The following is a 19,806-nucleotide window of genomic DNA, read 5'->3' as shown; positions in this document are numbered from 1 at the left end:
CATGTCCTCATTATAACCTTGTATACATTCTTCTGTTTATTTTTTTTACTATTTATAACTTTTCTTATTCAAAAAATTGCCAGGCCAAGACTAGTAGTCAGCACATAAAATATCATAATTGATGTGGTCATATTTATGAATTTAGGATTTGTACCACAGGAATAGATTACCTTCGCTGTATTTGGCAAAACCTTTATTATCCTCAATTTCACAGTGCTATATTTGGCTTATAACGTCACTGATAATAATAAATCAACAGCAATTAATCTTGCAACCTCCTCCTCAAGTCTGCTTATAGTAGGAACTCTTTAATTTCTTGATAATGCCAATGCTTGTGATGCACATGCTTAATTGTGGATTTATCACCTCAAAATTTTGGCATTATCCAATCATTACCAACATAACAAAGAACATAACATAACAACAATGCTGATTGGTTTATTTTCTTTCTTTTGCAGATAATCCAGGTTCTATACACTTTGACCCCAGAACTAAGTCTGTGATGGCAGAAACCTCTCATCTACAAGATAATATAAAAGAGAAGGTATGAATTGGGAAACAATATAAAAATTAAAAGATGTGGTATTATTGCCAATGAGACAACTCTCTTTTAGAGACTAACTGAGGTAGACATTAGCAATTAGTGATCAGAGTTTGACCTTCAACAATGAGCAACAACTATATTCCATAGCAAGCTATAAAGGTCTAAACATGACGAATGTCAGACAGTTCAAACTAGAAAACTGACAAAACAATAAAAAAAAAGATATACAGCAAAAAACAATAATCACAGAATTACTGGCTCCTGACTTGGAACAGGCGCATACAGAATAAGGTGGAGTTAAACAATTTTGTGAGTGCTCTACCCTCCACTAACCTGAGACCGTGGTACTGATGTAATAGCACAACCTATAAAAATCACTTACAAAAGGCTTAACTTATGATCCACACAAAGCACAAAATTAATAAAGACACAAAGTTCAAAGGACAGATATCCATGCTTTTGAAAGTAAAGTTGTATATGAAAGACACCTGATGCATGCTCATTAGATTCCAGGAATTTGAAAAATAGTTTACAGATTTACCCATATATGAAAAAATTTACACAAATCTGCTACACTGTATTATTAAAAGGTCAATCTTATTCTTTTCAAGGTGAATGCAGTCCGTGAAGTTGTACCTGGGAAAAGTAATAACGAGATAATCTTAGTTTTACAGTTTTATGATTATAATGTAGAGAAGGCTATACAGGGCTATGTTGAAGGTATGAGTTACTAATAATTTCAATTTTGCAATAAATCTTCTATACAGCCAGTGATATTGTTTGCCTTAAATTACCGGAGAATAAAGGCTTTTTCCTCTGGAGAAAAATCCCAATTTGAAAAAAAAATGGCTTTAAATTATTCCCAAAAAGACAACCTTTTTCCCTATCAAGGCAGTCTCAGTAGAAATTGTGCATGAATACTAACTGAAAAACACTCAATTAAACATTTTTCATGCCTAAAATGACTATATGTGCAGATTTGAGGGTCTATTTATGTATCATCACTGATAATAAGGGGTCTTATTTCAAAATAGGGTTTACCTCTTGAAGTTCCAGTCAATTTCATGGTTTATTATAAACTTCCCAATTTGATCAAATTGATGCATATTTTCCCAATAAAAAAGAGTAGAGGTAGTTTTGAAAAAAGCCAACAATATCACTGACAGCAGCATGACTGATTATGTAAGGAACGCTACATTGGCTGTGTAATGTAAAGTGCAGGTTCACATTTAGATGAGATGTACCCTTAAAAAACAAACAAAATGTAATATTGAAATATAATTACAGTCAAGTTTGTGTCAAAATAAGTGCCCCTGTCTAAATAAGTTCCTCTTTGTAATATAACTGTTCTAAAAGGTTAAATTAATTTTATTATAGCCAATTTTGTGTCCAAACAAGTTGTTCTTTTTCCTAATTCTGAGGACCCCCTAAAAAAATAAATAAAAAAACAAAAAGCAACAAAAACACAAACAAAAACACCCCTCCACCAAAAAAAATTTGGGATCTACTTATGAGTTATTATGGCACCTGACAGGAAGGGAAACAATTGTAAATCACCATTTATTTTTACAAACTGTAAATTCAGTTATTATTTTGTGCATTAATTATTGTGATTTTGTCATTTTAGACTAAAATGCAATTTTAATTTTTGCTAATTTAATTTTTGCCATATCAAAAACAGCCTGTTTAATTATACCCCCGCTTTAAAAAAGGGGGGGTATACTGTTTTACCTCTGTCTGTCAGTCCGTCCATCCATCAGTCCGTCAGTCCGTCGGTCAGTCCGTCCCACGAAACTTCGTCACATTTTTCTCAGGAACTACACATCCACCCTTTCTGTAATTTAGTATCAACATTTATATATGTCAGCCATACCGTGTGATGCATTTTCAGATTCATCACTTGACAACTTCCTGTTTACCGAACACTTGTATGATTTTACACATGATAGCCAAGTTGAAAATTTTCGTCACATTTTTCTCAGGAACTACAATACAAGGATTTCTGTAATTTGGTTTCAGGATTTATATAAGTCAGCTATACCGTGTGATGCGTTTTCAGATTCATCACTCGACAACTTCCTGTTTACCGAACACTTGTATGATTTTACACATGATAGCCAAGTTGAAAATTTTCGTCACATTTTTCTCAGGAACTACAATACAAGGATTTCTGAAATTTGGTTTCAGGATTAATATAAGTCAGCTATACCGTGTGATACGTTTTCAGATTCATCACTCAACAACTTCCTGTTTACCGAACACTTGTATGATTTTACACATGATAGACAAGTTGAAAATTTTTGTCACATTTTTCTCAGGAACTACAATACAAGGATTTCTGAAATTTGGTTTCAGGATTTATATAAGTCAGCTATACCGTGTGATGCGTTTTCAGATTCATCACTCGACAACTTCCTGTTTACCGAACACTTGCATATTTTTACACTATTAATATTATCCACTTGCGGCGGGGGTATCATCAGTGAGCAGTAGCTCGCAGTTTCACTTGTTTATTTAATGCGAGTTTAAATTATTGCGACTAAAACCCAGGATTCTCACTATGGTTTTTTGAAGGCGAGTCCTGGGACTTGTCATTTTTGGCCATTGTGAGTTCAACAGTAAGAAGAAGATATTTTATTTTAATATAATTTGTTATTTTGGTCTCCGTGACCTAATAGAGTAATGAACTGACATTAAATTTAGATTACCTTTAATTTTTTGGCAATATAGGAAAGGTGTACTGACATAAGAAGTCTCTAAACACATTAACTCCAAATGGAGCTTTCGTTAGTAGAAGCCATATTAACTATGTGTATCAGTGAGAGAAATGTGAAAGCATAAAAATATAGTATATATACCAATACACATAATTAACAGCGCCTGGTGATGTTTCATTGAAAATGGTGAGTCCAGACAGATTTTCATGAGTCCAGGACTCATGGACTCATCTTAGCAAGATCCCTGTAATGCATTATTTTGCAATAATAAAAACCTCGCAATAATTTATGTGATTTATAATACACAAACAACCATCATTATAGCATTCAATATGTCTTGGTTATCTTACCATAGATTTTTTGCCATATTTTCACGTATTTTAAACTGATAATTAGTGAACATAATTAGATGATATTAAACAAAGATTTATACTGTTTTAATTTCAGATGGAGCCAAGCAAGCTTTACAAGAATGGCATTATCCAGGGAACAAGGCCCCGAAAAAGAAACGAAATAAAAAGAAAAAACCTGCCAATGACAACTCTCCTCATGTGAATGGAGACGTGTCTTCAGCAGAAATTGTTCCAAATGGAATTATTGCAAATGGTAAATTTGTTAAGATTTAATTTTTTTGGATGAAGATCTCAAAGAACTCTAAATGTCCATATTATGTAGTATTTTCATTCTGATTCAACTCAATCACTAGGGTTTTGGTATTTTCTAAAATAATGCTACGTTTTCTTTGCTTATGGGATAGCTTACAACACGTAATCGAATTCTTTGGGCACCTCATGAATAGATAACCTTAGGCTTAGCTGTATTTTGCAAAATTTTTAGGAATTTTTGGTCGTCAATGCTCTTCAAATGCGTACTTTATTTGGCCTTTTAAACATTTTTTGATTCCAGCGTCACTAATGAGTCTTTTGTAGATGAAATGTCATCTGGTGTAAGTGTAAAATTTTAGTCCTGGTATCTATGATGAGTTTATCTACTGTGGACTCTTGTGTTTTCATGAGTACAAATAAACTTTTGACTATGTTTCAGGTTCCATAGAATCAGACACCGAGCCAGTAAAGACGAACTCCATTAGTGATATTGATAGCTCAGTCAGCAGTCTGTCACTCTCACCAACAACGTGTACAGTCCCCAGTCTAACAGAATGTGATAAACCAAATCATGTATCGCTTGTCGACACATCGCACAATTCTGTGCCGTCTCAGAAACATGCAAAAGTCAACAATGTATCGCCTACCAACACATCGCAGAATTCAGTATCAAATCAGAAACATGCTAAATTCAATCATGTATCACCAGCGAAAAATTCACAGAATTCTAATACCTTTTCACGCCATGCAGATAATTCATCCACGAGGACTGCCGATAAACCAGCATCGGTATCTGTTCGTTCTGATCAACATCCATCATCTTCAGGACCTAGTCGCAAAAAATCCCAGTCGCCCATAGCAACAGGAACATCAACTCCACGAAATAAATCACAATCACCACTGACCGGTGGTCAACCAGTACAACCATCCAATGCAAAATCAACTCAATCATCATCGACCAAGAGTCAGTCTGTTGTTAGCACACTGCCAGAAAACATTTCATCACAACCCCCAGCCCCTCAGCGACAAACACACCCACATTCTAGAACACATCATTCAGGTAAAATAAAAGATATGTAGAAAGGATTTAAAATTACTGTGAATTCATTATTATTTGTTGGATACCAATTTTTATAGGTTTCATGGGTCCAGTTGAACAAGGAATTCATATGTTTTACAATTAACAAATTTTCTATAGCCTTTGTACGCAGAGATTAGCAAAAGCAGGAAATCTAATATCCACCGAAATACAGGTTTTCCTTATTCCACAAAAAAATTGATAACAACGAAATTCAATGAATCCACAGTATGTCTGGTATGACACTTACATTTCAATGTTTTAATCTAAATTATCACGATTATCTCGGTGGAATTTATTGCTAAGCTGTCATTTTACTACATGATATTCTAACATTTTTGCTCATTGATAAAAGGAAATCTTTCAATGAGAACTTCAAAAATACTTGTGGTTTACTTCATTATTTGCAAGGTTTGAATTCATTTGACTTGTTGTATTGCAAGGTAACAGAAAATATATACATGAGTTATAAGAATGACAAATTAAAATGACCAATACACAACTTATGAATTAGAAAAAAAAACAATATTTCAGTGCATTTATAAAAATAATATGTGGATACATGTATATAGGATCCTTAGGGACGACATCAAAAGTTTAATGAAGGATAAAAAACTTAATTCACATAGTTTTTTCACTGACCCCCACACCCCCCTCTTAACTTAATTTGGGAAAAATTGATTGACCAATAGGGATATATGTAAAATCGATTTTAGATTAACAAAACTTGCAGCAATGTTGACCCCCCCACCCCCAAACTATTTGATTTAAGTTTTTTATCCTACATCGATCTTTTGATGTCGTCCCTTACATGCCGTAGGTGAAAACTGCTAGATTTTTTATATGTTTTCTCTGCAGCTTCACATTCACTTAGACAAAGAACAGCAAGTGAAAAAAGTTCTGATAGGCCGAGAACAGTGAGTGAAAGAAGTTCAGATGGTCACTCACTGCCAAAACAGATTCACAAAAGTAAGTCGATTTCAAATGTAAATAGCATCAGCTGTTCCATAAAATCCTACATGTGAGGGGGCATTAAGTTTTACCCTTATCCCTATGTATGTAAGTCCATCCATACGTTCCATAGTTGGTTTCCCTCTCTAACTGGCCCTTTATAAATGGAAAAATTGTTAAACTTTGGTTTCTGTTCTCTTACTTAAGTTTGCCTAAACCAAATGTTATGAAACTTGTACACAATGCTTATTACCTCAAAACACAAATCAAGTTTGAATTTTGGTTGCGTCTCTTTAACTGTTCTAGAGTAACTTCATAAATGGAAACATTGCTGAATTTTAAGTTTCTGTTTGCCTCAACCAAATGTTATGAAACTTAAACATAATACTTATTACCACAAAAGGAGACCAATAACAAATTTTGTTAGCGTCACTTTAACCATTCTTCAGTTTTATATCTTTATATGATATGCAAATTGTCCTATTGACACAGTCCCTTTTTATGGCCCCGCAACAAAGATGTCGGTGCTATATAGTTTTACCCTTGTCCCTAATTCCAAATTCCGAAATTCCTTAATTCCGTCGTTCCATCATTCCGCAACAAACCATTATACAGAGTTTTTTTCTTAACACCTTCAGATATTGGGCTGATTTTTGGTATGTGAGTTAACCATGATAAGTTACAGATCAAGTTTAAGTTTTGTTCTGCTCCGCTATTTATTGTCTAAATTACGGGCTTTGGACTTTGATAAATTGTTGAAAATCACAGTTATAAAGACTTTTTTTCTAATCACTTTCAGATATTGGAATGATTTTTGGCATGTGAGTTAACCAAGATGAGTTACAGATCAAGTTTAAGTTTGTGTCCACATGTGTTATTGAAATTGCAGATTTTTTAACTTTTTGAGACCGGGCCATTCGTGTTGCTTTGACACATCTAGTTTTTTTATGTCCCCATTTATGGGCATTATGTTTTCTGGTCTGTGCTTCCGTCCATTTGTCTGTTCGTCCGTCTATCTCTCCTGCTTCAGGTTAAAGTTTTTGGTTGAGGTAGTTTTTGATGAAGTTGAAGTCCAATCAACTTGAAACATAATACACATGTTCCCTATGACATGATCTTTCTAATTTTAATGCCAAATTAGAGAATTTACACCATTTTCACGGTCCACTGAACATAGAAAATGATAGTGCAGATGGTGCATCCCTGTACTATGGACACATTCTTGTTTTACATAAAACAGGAATCAATAAGATTGATGGAGAACAGACAGACAAACTTACAAACCTCTATTTTATTTAACACTGGTAACTGGCACAAAAAATTAAGGAGATGTGTGGTATGATTGTCAATGAGACAACTGTCCATTAGAGTTCAAATGAGTGGGTGGTCACCATGCGGCCTCCAACATTGAGAAAAACCCATACTGTATAGTCAGCAATGTTTAGCAGAACAAAATTTGTCGAGATGATCTGACAGAATTTTTAGTTTTATCAAAACGTACAATGATAAGCTATGGATTCAAATTATTTAATGAATGGCTATTTTCTATTTTGAATTTATTGAACCATAAAACTAATTTTTGACTCTTCACATTGAATAATCCGCGAAGGGGATTATGTAAAATGTGAAGAGTCAAAAATTAGTTTTATGGTTCAATAAAATCAAAATAAATTATTGCCATTCATTATAAATAAATTCTATCAAAATTAAGGCGCAAAGAACTTTTTATATAATTTATATTAACAAAAACAACATACACACATGTTGGCGTATGAATACTCAATGTCAGAGTGGGCGTGTCGCCATCAAAATTGACAACATTGAAAATAAAACTAATAATTTTAACCAATCAGAAGAAAGTAAATATATATAATATGAGCTTCATTGGATAATTGAAATCAACCTTTAGCAAGTACATGTATAAGACTTTGATAGATTTTGGAACATTTAAATACATCAGCTAAGAGTCGACTAGCCCTTTTTGAAAGGCTAATGCTTGTATGAGTTTCATTGGTTAATAGAAATCAACCTTTAGCAAGTACATGTATAAGACTTTGATTGATTTTGGAACATTTAAATACATCAGCTAAGAGTCGACTAGCCCTTTTTGAAAGGCTAATGCTTGTATGAGTTTCATTGGTTAATAGAAATCAACCTTTAGCAAGTACATGTATAAGACTTTGATTGATTTTGGAACATTTAAATACATCTCAGCTAAGAGTCGACTAGCCCTTTTTGAAAGGCTAATGCTTGTATGAGTTTCATTGGTTAATAGAAATCAACCTTTAGCAAGTACATGTATAAGACTTTGATTGATTTTGGAACATTTAAATACATCAGCTAAGAGTCTACTAGCCCTTTTTGAAAGGCTAATGCTTGTCGAGTTTCATTGGATAATAGAAATCAACCTTTAGCAAGTACATGTACAAGACTTTGATTGATTTTGGAACATTTAAATACATCTCAGCTAAGAGTCGACTAGCCCTTTTTGAAAGGCTAATGCTTGTCGAGTTTCATTGGATAATAGAAATCAACCTTTTGCAAGTACATGTACAAGACTTTGATTGATTTTGGAACATTTAAATACATCTCAGCTAAGAGTCGACTAGCCCTTTTTGAAAGGCTAATGCTTGTCGAGTTTCATTGGATAATAGAAATCAACCTTTAGCAAGTACATGTATAAGACTTTGATTGATTTTGGAACATTTAAATACATCTCAGCTAAGAGTCGACTAGCCCTTTTTGAAAGGCTAATGCTTGTCGAGTTTCATTGGATAATAGAAATCAACCTTTAGCAAGTACATGTATAAGACTTTGATTGATTTTGGAACATTTAAATACATCAGCTAAGAGTCGACTAGCCCTTTTTGAAAGGCTAATGCTTGTATGAGTTTCATTGGTTAATAGAAATCAACCTTTAGCAAGTACATGTATAAGACTTTGATTGATTTTGGAACATTTAAATACATCAGCTAAGAGTCGACTAGCCCTTTTTGAAAGGCTAATGCTTGTATGAGTTTCATTGGATAGAAATCAACCTTTAGCAAGTACATGTATAAGACTTTGATTGATTTTGGAACATTTAAATACATCAGCTAAGAGTCGACTAGCCCTTTTTGAAAGGCTAATGCTTGTATGAGTTTCATTGGATAGAAATCAACCTTTAGCAAGTACATGTACAAGACTTTGATTGATTTTGGAACATTTAAATACATCTCAGCTAAGAGTCGACTAGCCCTTTTTGAAAGGCTAATGCTTGTCGAGTTTCATTGGATAATAGAAATCAACCTTTAGCAAGTACATGTACAAGACTTTGATTGATTTTGGAACATTTAAATACATCTCAGCTAAGAGTCGACTAGCCCTTTTTGAAAGGCTAATGCTTGTCGAGTTTCATTGGATAATAGAAATCAACCTTTAGCAAGTACATGTATAAGACTTTGATTGATTTTGGAACATTTAAATACATCTCAGCTAAGAGTCGACTAGCCCTTTTTGAAAGGCTAATGCTTGTCGAGTTTCATTGGATAATAGAAATCAACCTTTTGCAAGTACATGTACAAGACTTTGATTGATTTTGGAACATTTAAATACATCTCAGCTAAGAGTCGACTAGCCCTTTTTGAAAGGCTAATGCTTGTATGAGTTTCATTGGATAATAGAAATCAACCTTTAGCAAGTACATGTATAAGACTTTGATTGATTTTGGAACATTTAAATACATCTCAGCTAAGAGTCGACTAGCCCTTTTTGAAAGGCGAATGCTTGTATGAGTTTCATTGGATAATAGAAATCAACCTTTAGCAAGTACATGTATAAGACTTTGATTGATTTTGGAACATTTAAATACATTAGCTAAGAGTCGACTAGCCCTTTTTGAAAGGCTAATGCTTGTCGAGTTTCATTGGATAATAGAAATCAACCTTTAGCAAGTACATGTATAAGACTTTGATAGATTTTGGAACATTTAAATACATCAGCTAAGAGTCGACTAGCCCTTTTTGAAAGGCTAATGCTTGTATGAGTTTCATTGGATAGAAATCAACCTTTAGCAAGTACATGTATAAGACTTTGATTGATTTTGGAACATTTAAATACATCAGCTAAGAGTCGACTAGCCCTTTTTGAAAGGCTAATGCTTGTATGAGTTTCATTGGATAGAAATCAACCTTTAGCAAGTACATGTATAAGACTTTGATTGATTTTGGAACATTTAAATACATCAACTAAGAGTCGACTAGCCCTTTTTGAAAGGCTAATGCTTGTATGAGTTTCATTGGATAGAAATCAACCTTTAGCAAGTACATGTATAAGACTTTGATAGATTTTGGAACATTTAAATACATCAGCTAAGAGTCGACTAGCCCTTTTTGAAAGGCTAATGCTTGTATGAGTTTCATTGGATAATAGAAATCAACCTTTAGCAAGTACATGTATAAGACTTTGATTGATTTTGGAACATTTAAATACATCAGCTAAGAATCGACTAGCCCTTTTTGAAAGGCTAATGCTTGTATGAGTTTCATTGGATAATAGAAATCAACCTTTAGCAAGTACATGTATAAGACTTTGATTAATTTTGGAACATTTAAATACATCAGCTAAGAATCGACTAGCCCTTTTTGAAAGGCTAATGCTTGTATGAGTTTCATTGGATAGAAATCAACCTTTTGCAAGTACATGTACAACACTTTGATTGATTTTGGAACATTTAAATACAAAATTAAAGATGCATTTTGGTCTGTTTTGTAGGGTTGTTTTCTGATGACAACTAATATTTTTTATAATTACAGACTTTCCGTAGCAATCAGTTCAACCTGAAATAGGTTAACAGATTTGATTTTTATGAGATTGAAAAGAAAGATAATTCACTTAAAATTATGACTTTACAATTTGAAAAATGCTATCATTTATAGTACAACTTGAATTTGTTTTTCCAGCTTTAGAGAAATCAGTGAAGGACTTGCACAGACAAACAGTGTCGTTAGAAAGATACCGTTTGATACTGGACGAAGAGGTTGATAAAAACTACAAACGAATTAAATCCGTCTTTGATGAAATGAGGAGCTGGTAAGATACAAATTGATGAAAATTGAGAAATTATTGACAAAATTTGACAGTATTTCTTTTGCCAAAAAGAAGGGTTAATTTTTTAAATTTTGATAGAATTATTTGTATGCATCATTTCCTGAAATTGTTAAAAATTTATATTGTGTGATAATTATGTTATGTCGAAATAAAAACTAGGATTTTTTATAGTTCACAGAATTATTATACCCCCGCTTTAAAAAAGGGGGGTATACTGTTTTACCTCTGTCTGTCCTTCCATCAGTCCGTCCTTCCGTCAGTCCGTCCGTCCCATGAATATTTTTCATCGCATTTTTCTCAGGAACTACAATACAAGGATTTCTGAAATTTGGTTTCAGGGTTTATCTAAGTCAGCTATACCGTGTGATGCGTTTTCAGATTGATTACTCGACAACTTACTGTTTACCGAACACTTGTATGATTTTACACATGATAGCCAAGTTGAAAATTTTCGTCACATTTTTCTCAGGAACTACAATAAAAGGATTTCTGAAATTTGGTTTCAGGATTTATATAAGTCAGCTATACCGTGTGATGCGTTTTCAGATTCATCACTCGACAACTTCCTGTTTACCGAACACTTGTATATTTTTACACTATTAATATTATCCACTTGGGGCGGGGGTATCATCAGTGAGCAGTAGCTCGCAGTTTCACTTGTTTGTTTTGTATGCAGCATTTCTTGAAATTATTAAAAATTAATTTCGTGTGATAATTCCATCTCGGGCTACTTTTTATACCCCCGTTAACCAGAAGTATTATTAAACTTGTTTTTTTTTCAATTTAGTAGCATATCTGCTCTTTGGTCAGTTAGTTTTTTCTTTGACATATTCCCTATTTTATTAGAATGCACGATGTCATAACATGGTATAAGCTGGCACCATACTTTTTTAAATTCTTTTTTCTTATTTTTCTATAATTTTTCTTTTTTTTTAGTTTGAATGACAGAGAGGTTGAACTTATCCAACAAATGGACCAAGTCAAGGTTGTAGCAAGTAAGTTTGTTAGCTTAGAAAGGAGTATGTTCGATAAGGTCCTAAAATGGCCCCCTTTTTTAGCGTAAATTTCAAATTCGTATTTATTGACCAATATCACGATAAATTTTAGTTAATACATTGACTAGATAGGATATAAGCCATTTTGTTGAAAATTTTACGTTTCTGCGTTTCATTATGACGTCACAAGTTGTACTAATATTGATTTTTCACGAAAAAATCAATGAAAATGGGTAAATTTCCAAAGATTATTTGATAGGAAACATAGAGCGCATACGTCGACAACACAGATCTTTTAAAATAATGTTTGTGAAGACATTCTACATGTCTTATTTGAATATTAATCTTGTCGACGCCTGCGCTCTATGTTTCCTGGTCCTTTATTTGGTTGAAATCCAGCTGATTTTGTCAAATTTCACCAAAATCCCTTATCTTGACCTTTTTGGGATGTAAAAATCAACGTGTTAGAATTAAACTTTGACAAAAACAGCTCTGTTTAACTTTATCACATGTCTTTAAGGCAACTTAAAACAATTATTGTCTTGTAACCATGAACTTTATAATAGGGGCCAAATATGGCACTTACCGAACTTACTCCTTTGTCACTTAATATTCTTACTGCTGTCAGTCAAGTCTTAATAATCTCTGAATTTGAGAATGAAGTTAGTAATGTACAAAGAATCTTTTTAATTTGATTTGAAAGAGCAAAAAACCAAAATCAATGGCCATAGTAGGCTCAGCATTGTGAAATAAACGAAAAACTGCTGCCATATTCCTTAGTTTTTTTAACAGAAAAAAACATATGATACTTGTTGCTGAATAGTTGTCTAATATTTGCCACTGGCTGTTAAGAGATCACCAGTCCATTATAAATTTAATGTAAGTCACGTAAAAAAAAAAATTAGCCAAAATTTCATATAAAATAAGAAGATGTGATATGATTGCCAATGAGACAGCTATCAACTTAAGTTCAAAAGAAATGTGGATGTATGAAACTATAGGCAACTGTATAGTCTACAACAATGAGAAAAATCCATACCATATAGACAGCTATTCAGAACCCTGATATGAAAAGGGTGAGATATTTCAATTGATAAAACTAAAGACAAATGTGATATACAGCAACAAACGACAACCACTGAACTACAGGCTTCTGACTTGGGACTGACACATAAAGCATGTTGCATGATCAAATATGCTTGCTGGTGCCAAACCTTCACCCTAATATAATCGTTACTATGTTTTAGGTGATGCCTTCCACATGAGACAGACTAGTGCTGTTGACCTTAAAAAGAACATAGATAGGGCTGACAGAATGGATGATAAACAGATAGCTCAACTTAGAGCTGATGTTAAGGTAATTCTTATGTTTAATAATCTATTGGCCAATGCCAGTATTTGTGTAATTGACCCAGTTATAACAGTCTGTGCTAAACTTTTTTATTGTCTGTCTGACCAAAAAAGTTCAACTGAAAAATCTAAAAATTTCTGTCTGACCGAATGTTTTGTCTGACATTTTGACAGTTAGAAATCATACACTGTTATTAGTTATTTATTTTTAGTTGTTTCCCTTAGGAGGTACATAAAATTTTCAATGACATTGGGAATCCAGAGGAAAGAGATAGCGCTCATGATCTCTAATTATTGTGTGTAACCTTTATGTTCTTCAATCTTTTAATTTTTGGTTAAACTAAAAACTATTGATACAACAGAAAAAAAACACATCAACACAGAAAAAAAAAACACAAAAAAACACAAAATTTTATTTTACATTTTTAAATTGTCTAAAGGGGTTTGATGTTTTGGAAATTCTTATGATAAAATAAACATCAAAGTTCTTTTGTTTGAAGCTAAAATTATTTATTTAATTTTTCAGCATTTTGTTAGTGAAAGAAAGATGGATGAAGATTTAAGTCGGACAACACGATTTTTGTATGATTCTGATTATCTTAAAAAAGTAAGTGGAGCGCTTGTGAGGTAAAACATCGGATGTTTGATATGATGTTGACAGCTATTAATCATCTTATGGGCTCAACATTGAACAAAACTTGTTTGGTAAAATGGTTTATAAAAGGCAAACTTCTAGGAATATTCATAACAGACAGTTCCTAATCAAATGTCAAAATTAAAAGCTACATGACTAAATGTAAAAACAATTATGTCAAGAAAACTAGCTTTATGATGAAAAAGTAAACTTGTTCTCATCCTGAAAGATAATGATACAGATACTTCTGTTTCAGAGTCTAATGCATTCTGGGTTATATTTTCAAAGATGTACATCAAAACATTGTCATATTGGTAGAAGGAAACTACCTAAGTATAGAAATTCAACCAATATTGTGGCGTTTTTGTTTATTTTGGGGTATGAACAATAAAATTATCCATAGTCCATTAAATTCTGTAATGGCCAATTGTCCAGCGATCTGTTAAGGTGGTACCTAACACTTTAACTAAAATTAATTTGGCTTGTTTAATTTTCTTAAAATTTTAACAAAGTATTTACTTTAGAGAATACAACATCATTAAAACGTTCTGCTGATTTTACAGAGTTATCTCCCTGTAGTGTTAGGTACCACCTTAATTGACTCAAAATAGAGAAGAAGATGTGTATAGGGGGAGGGTTGAGATCTCACAAACATGTTTAACCCCGCCGCATTTTTGCGCCTGTCCCAAGTCAGGAGCCTCTGGCCTTTTTTAGTCTTGTATTATTTTAATTTTAGTTTCTTGTGTACAATTTGGAAATTAGTATGGCGTTCATTATCACTGAACTAGTATATATTTGTTTAGGGGCCAGCTGAAGGACGCCTCCGGGTGCGGGAATTTCTTGCTACATTGAAGACCTGTTGGTGACCTTCTGCTGTTGTTTTTTTCTATGGTCGGGTTGTTGTCTCTTTGGCACATTCCCCATTTCCATTCTCAATTTTATGAATGCCAATGAGAGAGACAACTCTCCACAAGAGACCAAATGACTTACAAATTAACAACTTTAGGTCACCTCATGGCCTTCAACAATGAGCAAAGCCCATACTGCATTGTCAACAATTAAAGGCCTGGAAATAATAAATTTTAAATAATTCAAACGAGAAAACTATTGCCCTTATTTATGTACAAAATAAGTAACAAAAATCAAATACTGTAAAAGCAGAAATTTTTTCAAGGAGGATTTAATTTTGTTTATTTTGTGGAAAGAATATATCCATGAAATTAAAACGTCCACGAAAAATTTAAATACATATAATATCACCTCCGTTTAAAGAAATCACGAAATTAAATCCCCATGAAATCTTATATAGAGACAAAACAACAAATATTAACCCCACAAAAATTATGTTTTTACAGTAGGTAACAAACAAAAACCACTGAATTACAGGCTCCTGACAATATACATATATAACAGAAAATCAATCTTTATCATTCATGAGCTTGTATTAAACACTATATTATATGTAAGTATTTTTTTTTTTTTATGAAAATCAGTTTATTATATACTCATTTTATTAAACATTTGCTTTTGGTTTTTGCAGGAAATATCACAGTTTGGTGAAGGTATGTATATTCATTGATTCCTTATATAGGGGGATATAATAGTCCTAGCCATGAAAAAAGTAAAACAATTCAAACAATATCTTAACAAACAGCTTGATTCGAGAAATACAATTTAGTAAAAAAAAAAATACACATATACTATCAGTAACAACTGTTTGACAACTCCTGATGTGCTACAGGGACATAAAGAATATTGTGGGTTGAAAATGAATCTGATTGCTCAACCCTCCTAACTTAGGACAGTGGTGTTAAGCACAAGTAATCAAATTTCAAACATGCACTGTTCACAGAAATTATAACAACACTGAAAAGTATGCTTTAGAAAAGAGGGACGAAAGATACCAGAGGGACATTTAAACTGAAAGATTGAAAATAAACTGACAACGCCATGGCTAAAAAATAAAAAGACAAATAAAAAAAAAAAATAAAGACATTTTAACATGGGGTGATCTCAGGTGCTCTGGAAGGGTAAGCAGATCCTGCTCCACATGTGGCACCAGTCGTGTTGCTCATGTAATTAAAAACCCGGCTTATTTAACGATTTTAACGGTAGTCTTATTAGATTGAACTCTGCCTATCTCTCTCATACAAAGACTTGAACTAATTTTATATTTCTCACAGTTGTTCCAGTAAAATGTACATATTCTATTCGCCGTCCGTCTGTCTCTTCTGTGGCCAGTACTGAGGAACCAGTAGCAGTGGAAACCAGTCACACAACACCTGTCTCTCATTCAGAAAGTAAGTAGAACTTCAAATGTAGTAAGAGTCCTATAGAAATGGCTGTACGTGCACAATTAAATTTTAGTAAATACTTGTAAAATGATAAATATTAAGTGCTTCTGATAATTCAGAAGTTATTGCAAGGTTTTTATTAGTGCTAATAATGTGACTGGGTGAGTATAGCTATAATAAAATTTGGCATTTTGATAACTGAAACATAGATCTTTATGCAGATTTTTTGTAATCACAATTATTAAACTCACAATTTTGTTAATCCATGAAAAATTGTATGCAATCAATAGCTTCTGAATTTTCAGTAATTGAATTTTTTACTTGTGCTGTACATTATTAAATATGAGTATTCTGACTTGTAGGTGAGGACCCACATCCACACGGACTGGATCGTAAAGCAACAGAAGAAGTAGCAGAACTACAACAACGACTTAAGAATTCTCTTCATGTTCAGGTACAGTAATGTCTGCTCTTCTGGGAGTATTGATTGGTTACAAGTTATTTGATTGGGTTCTTGTGTATGATATGTCTGCTGTTTTAGGAGTTGGTTGGGAGTAATGATTGACAGCTAAGACAAGTTATTTGATTGGTCTGCTTTTCTGGGATTATTGATTGGCAGCTAAGACAAGTTATTTGATTGGTTTATTGGGAATAAATGGGTGGGGAATAATACCGATTCTGGAACATTTTGAACTACGCTTGTTGAAGACCATACCTTGACCTATAATGGTTTACTTTTATAATTGTGACTTGGATGGAGAGTTGTCTCATTGGCACTCATACCACATCTTCCTATATCTATTTAAAGTATGGTATGTTGGATTGGCAGGGTTTCAAATCTGTGTTTAACAATGTTAGGGGTAGGACCCTTTAAATTTTTTTTGGAATTAAAATTATTAAAGATTTATGGGTTTACAATGCAGTACTAGTAATGAAATCACTTTTTAAAACAAATTGTCAAGCAAATTTTCTCTGAATTTGTTTGAATGGATTGAATTTTTTGTCTGAATGTATGGAAATGTTTGGTCTAAATTTATATACATTTCCTCTTCATGATAATCTTTTGCAGCCACAGACCTTTCGGAAAATTTTATTTAAGATCATTTTGGACTGTAGAAAAATTGGGTTTGTGGCCAATCAAAATGGCTGAGTTTATTTAAATGAATGCATCCCAATTATCTCTGAATTTGTCTATATGCATAAAAAAAATTCTCTGAATCTTTCTAAATACTTCAAAATTTACTCTGAATCTGTTTAGATGCATCAGTTTTCGCTGAATATGTCTGAATGGATTAAACTTTTCCCCAATCTGTCAGAACACATTGACATTAATTTGTTCTTCTTTACAGGGCTATGACAAGTCATCACCAAGACCTAGTAGCAGTCAGGATAGCAGAGGTAGGGGCAACATTAATTACAAACGATAGAGAACTACTAATTAACAGGCAATACCTAGCAAACTGTAATGTTTTAAAATTATGAGAGTTAAAGAGAAATCTAAACGTTAAAAATTGTGCCAAATTATTAGAATTCTAAATGAAAAGCTGGATTTTCTCTGATGTTAACCTTTAAACTGTGCTGATCCTGATACCATTGTAATATAACTCATATTAATTTGTCCTCAACAAAAGTACAACGCAATGTAATGTAAAATAATGTGTTTTTAGCTGACCTGACCTGAAAGGTCAAGTGAGCTTTTCTCATCACTTGTCGTCCGTCGTCCGTAAATTTTTACAAAAATCTTCTCCTCTGAAACTACTGGGCCAAATTTAACCAAACTTGGCCACAATCATCCTTGGGGTATCTAATTTAAAAAATGTGTCCGATGACCTGGCCATCCAATCAAGATGGCCGTCATGGCTAAAAATAGAACACAGGGGTAAAATGTATATTTTGGCTTATATCTTTGAAACCAAATCATTTAGAGCAAATCTGACATGGGTAAAATTGTTGATCAGGTCAAGATCCATCTGCCCCGAAATTTTCAGACGAATCGGACAACCTGTTGTTGGGTTGCTGCCCCTGAATTGGTTATTTTAAGGAAATTTTGCAGTTTTTATACGACCGCAAAATTTGAAAAAATTTTCGTCGTATATTGCTATCACGTTGGCGGCGTCGTCGTCGTCGTCGTCTTCGTCGTCGTCCGAATACTTTTAGTTTTCGCACTCTAACTTTAGTAAAAGTGAATAGAAATCTATGAAATTTTAACACAAGGTTTATGACCACAAAAGGAAGGTTGGGATTGATTTTGGGAGTTTTGGTCCCAACATTTTAGGAATAAGGGGCCAAAAAGGGCCCAAATAAGCATTTTCTTGGTTTTCGCACTATAACTTTAGTTTAAGTTAATAGAAATCTATGAAATTTTGACACAAGGTTTATGACCACAAAAGAAAGGTTGGGATTGATTTTGGGAGTTTTGGTTCCAACAGTTTAGGAATTAGGGGCCAAAAAAGGGCCCAAATAAGCATTATTCTTGGTTTTCGCACAATAACTTTAGTTTAAGTAAATAGAAATCTATGAAATTTAAACACAAGGTTTATGACCATAAAAGGAAGGTTGGTATTGATTTTGGGAGTTTTGGTCCCAACAGTTTAGGAATAAAGGGCCCAAAGGGTCCAAATTAAACTTTGTTTGATTTCATCAAAAATTGAATAATTGGGGTTCTTTGGTATGCCGAATCTAACTGTGTATGCAGATTCTTAATTTTTGGTCCTGTTTTCAAATTGGTCTACATTAAGGTCCAAAGGGTCCAAAATTAAACTTAGGTTGATTTTAACAAAAATTGAATCCTGGGGGTTGTTTGATATGCTGAATTTAGAAATGTACTTAGATTTTTAATTATTGGCCTAGTTTTCAAGTTGGTCCAAATGGGGTCCAAAATTAAACTTTGTTCATCAAAAATTGAATAAATGGGTTCTTTGATATGCCAAATCTAACTGTGTATGTAGATTCTTAATTTTTGGTCCAGTTTTCAAATTGGTCTACATTAAGGTCCAAAGGGTCCAAAATTAAACTAAGTTTGATTTTAACAAAAATTAAATTCTTGGGCTTATCTGATATGCTTTATCTAAATATGTACTTTGATTTTTGATTATGGGCCCAGTTTTCAAGTTGGTCCAAATCAGGATTCCATATCAAGTATTGTGCAATAGCAAGAAATTTTCAATTGCACAGTATTGCACAATAGCAAGAAATATCTAATTGCACAATATTGTGCAATAGCAATTAATTTTCAATTGGAGTTATCTTTCTTTGTATAGAATAGAAGTTGATAATATATGTTGGAAATTTGCCAGACATGACTATGATGTCATTTTCTATTTTTATTTGCCAATAACTTTATGTAAATAACTTCATTGGAAATTTGCCAATATAAAATGTTGCTGATGAAGCTTTTTTTCCTTATCTTATCTAAAATGTTTTTAGATAATGTATGTTGGACATTTGCCAGACATGACTATGATGTCATTTTCTATTTTTATTTGCCAATAACTTTATGTAAATAACTTCTTTGGAAATTTGCCAATATAAAATGTTGCTGATGAAGTTT

At 33.0% G+C, this 19,806-nt stretch overlaps 1 protein-coding gene across 1 annotated transcript; it reads left to right on the top strand.

Annotated features, from left to right (window-relative positions):
- Positions 1 to 458: 458 nt before the first annotated feature.
- Positions 459 to 17,824, top strand: LOC139504749 (spermatogenesis-associated serine-rich protein 2-like; the record flags this gene model as incomplete). Its single annotated transcript, XM_071294731.1, is given in 13 exon segments — positions 459 to 544; positions 1,156 to 1,264; positions 3,709 to 3,867; positions 4,306 to 4,926; positions 5,803 to 5,913; positions 10,836 to 10,965; positions 11,920 to 11,978; positions 13,226 to 13,335; positions 13,855 to 13,935; positions 15,503 to 15,524; positions 16,146 to 16,262; positions 16,619 to 16,710; positions 17,606 to 17,824. Coding segments are annotated over 13 exon segments (1,775 nt in total), but the record flags the coding sequence as incomplete, so codon positions are not given.
- Positions 17,825 to 19,806: the final 1,982 nt, after the last annotated feature.

Source organism: Mytilus edulis, unplaced genomic scaffold, assembly GCF_963676685.1.
Source record: "Mytilus edulis unplaced genomic scaffold, xbMytEdul2.2 SCAFFOLD_370, whole genome shotgun sequence".
NCBI lineage: Eukaryota > Metazoa > Mollusca > Bivalvia > Mytilida > Mytilidae > Mytilus > Mytilus edulis.
Note: the sequence above shows the minus strand (reverse complement) of the source record. Positions and strands in the feature narration are given on the sequence as shown.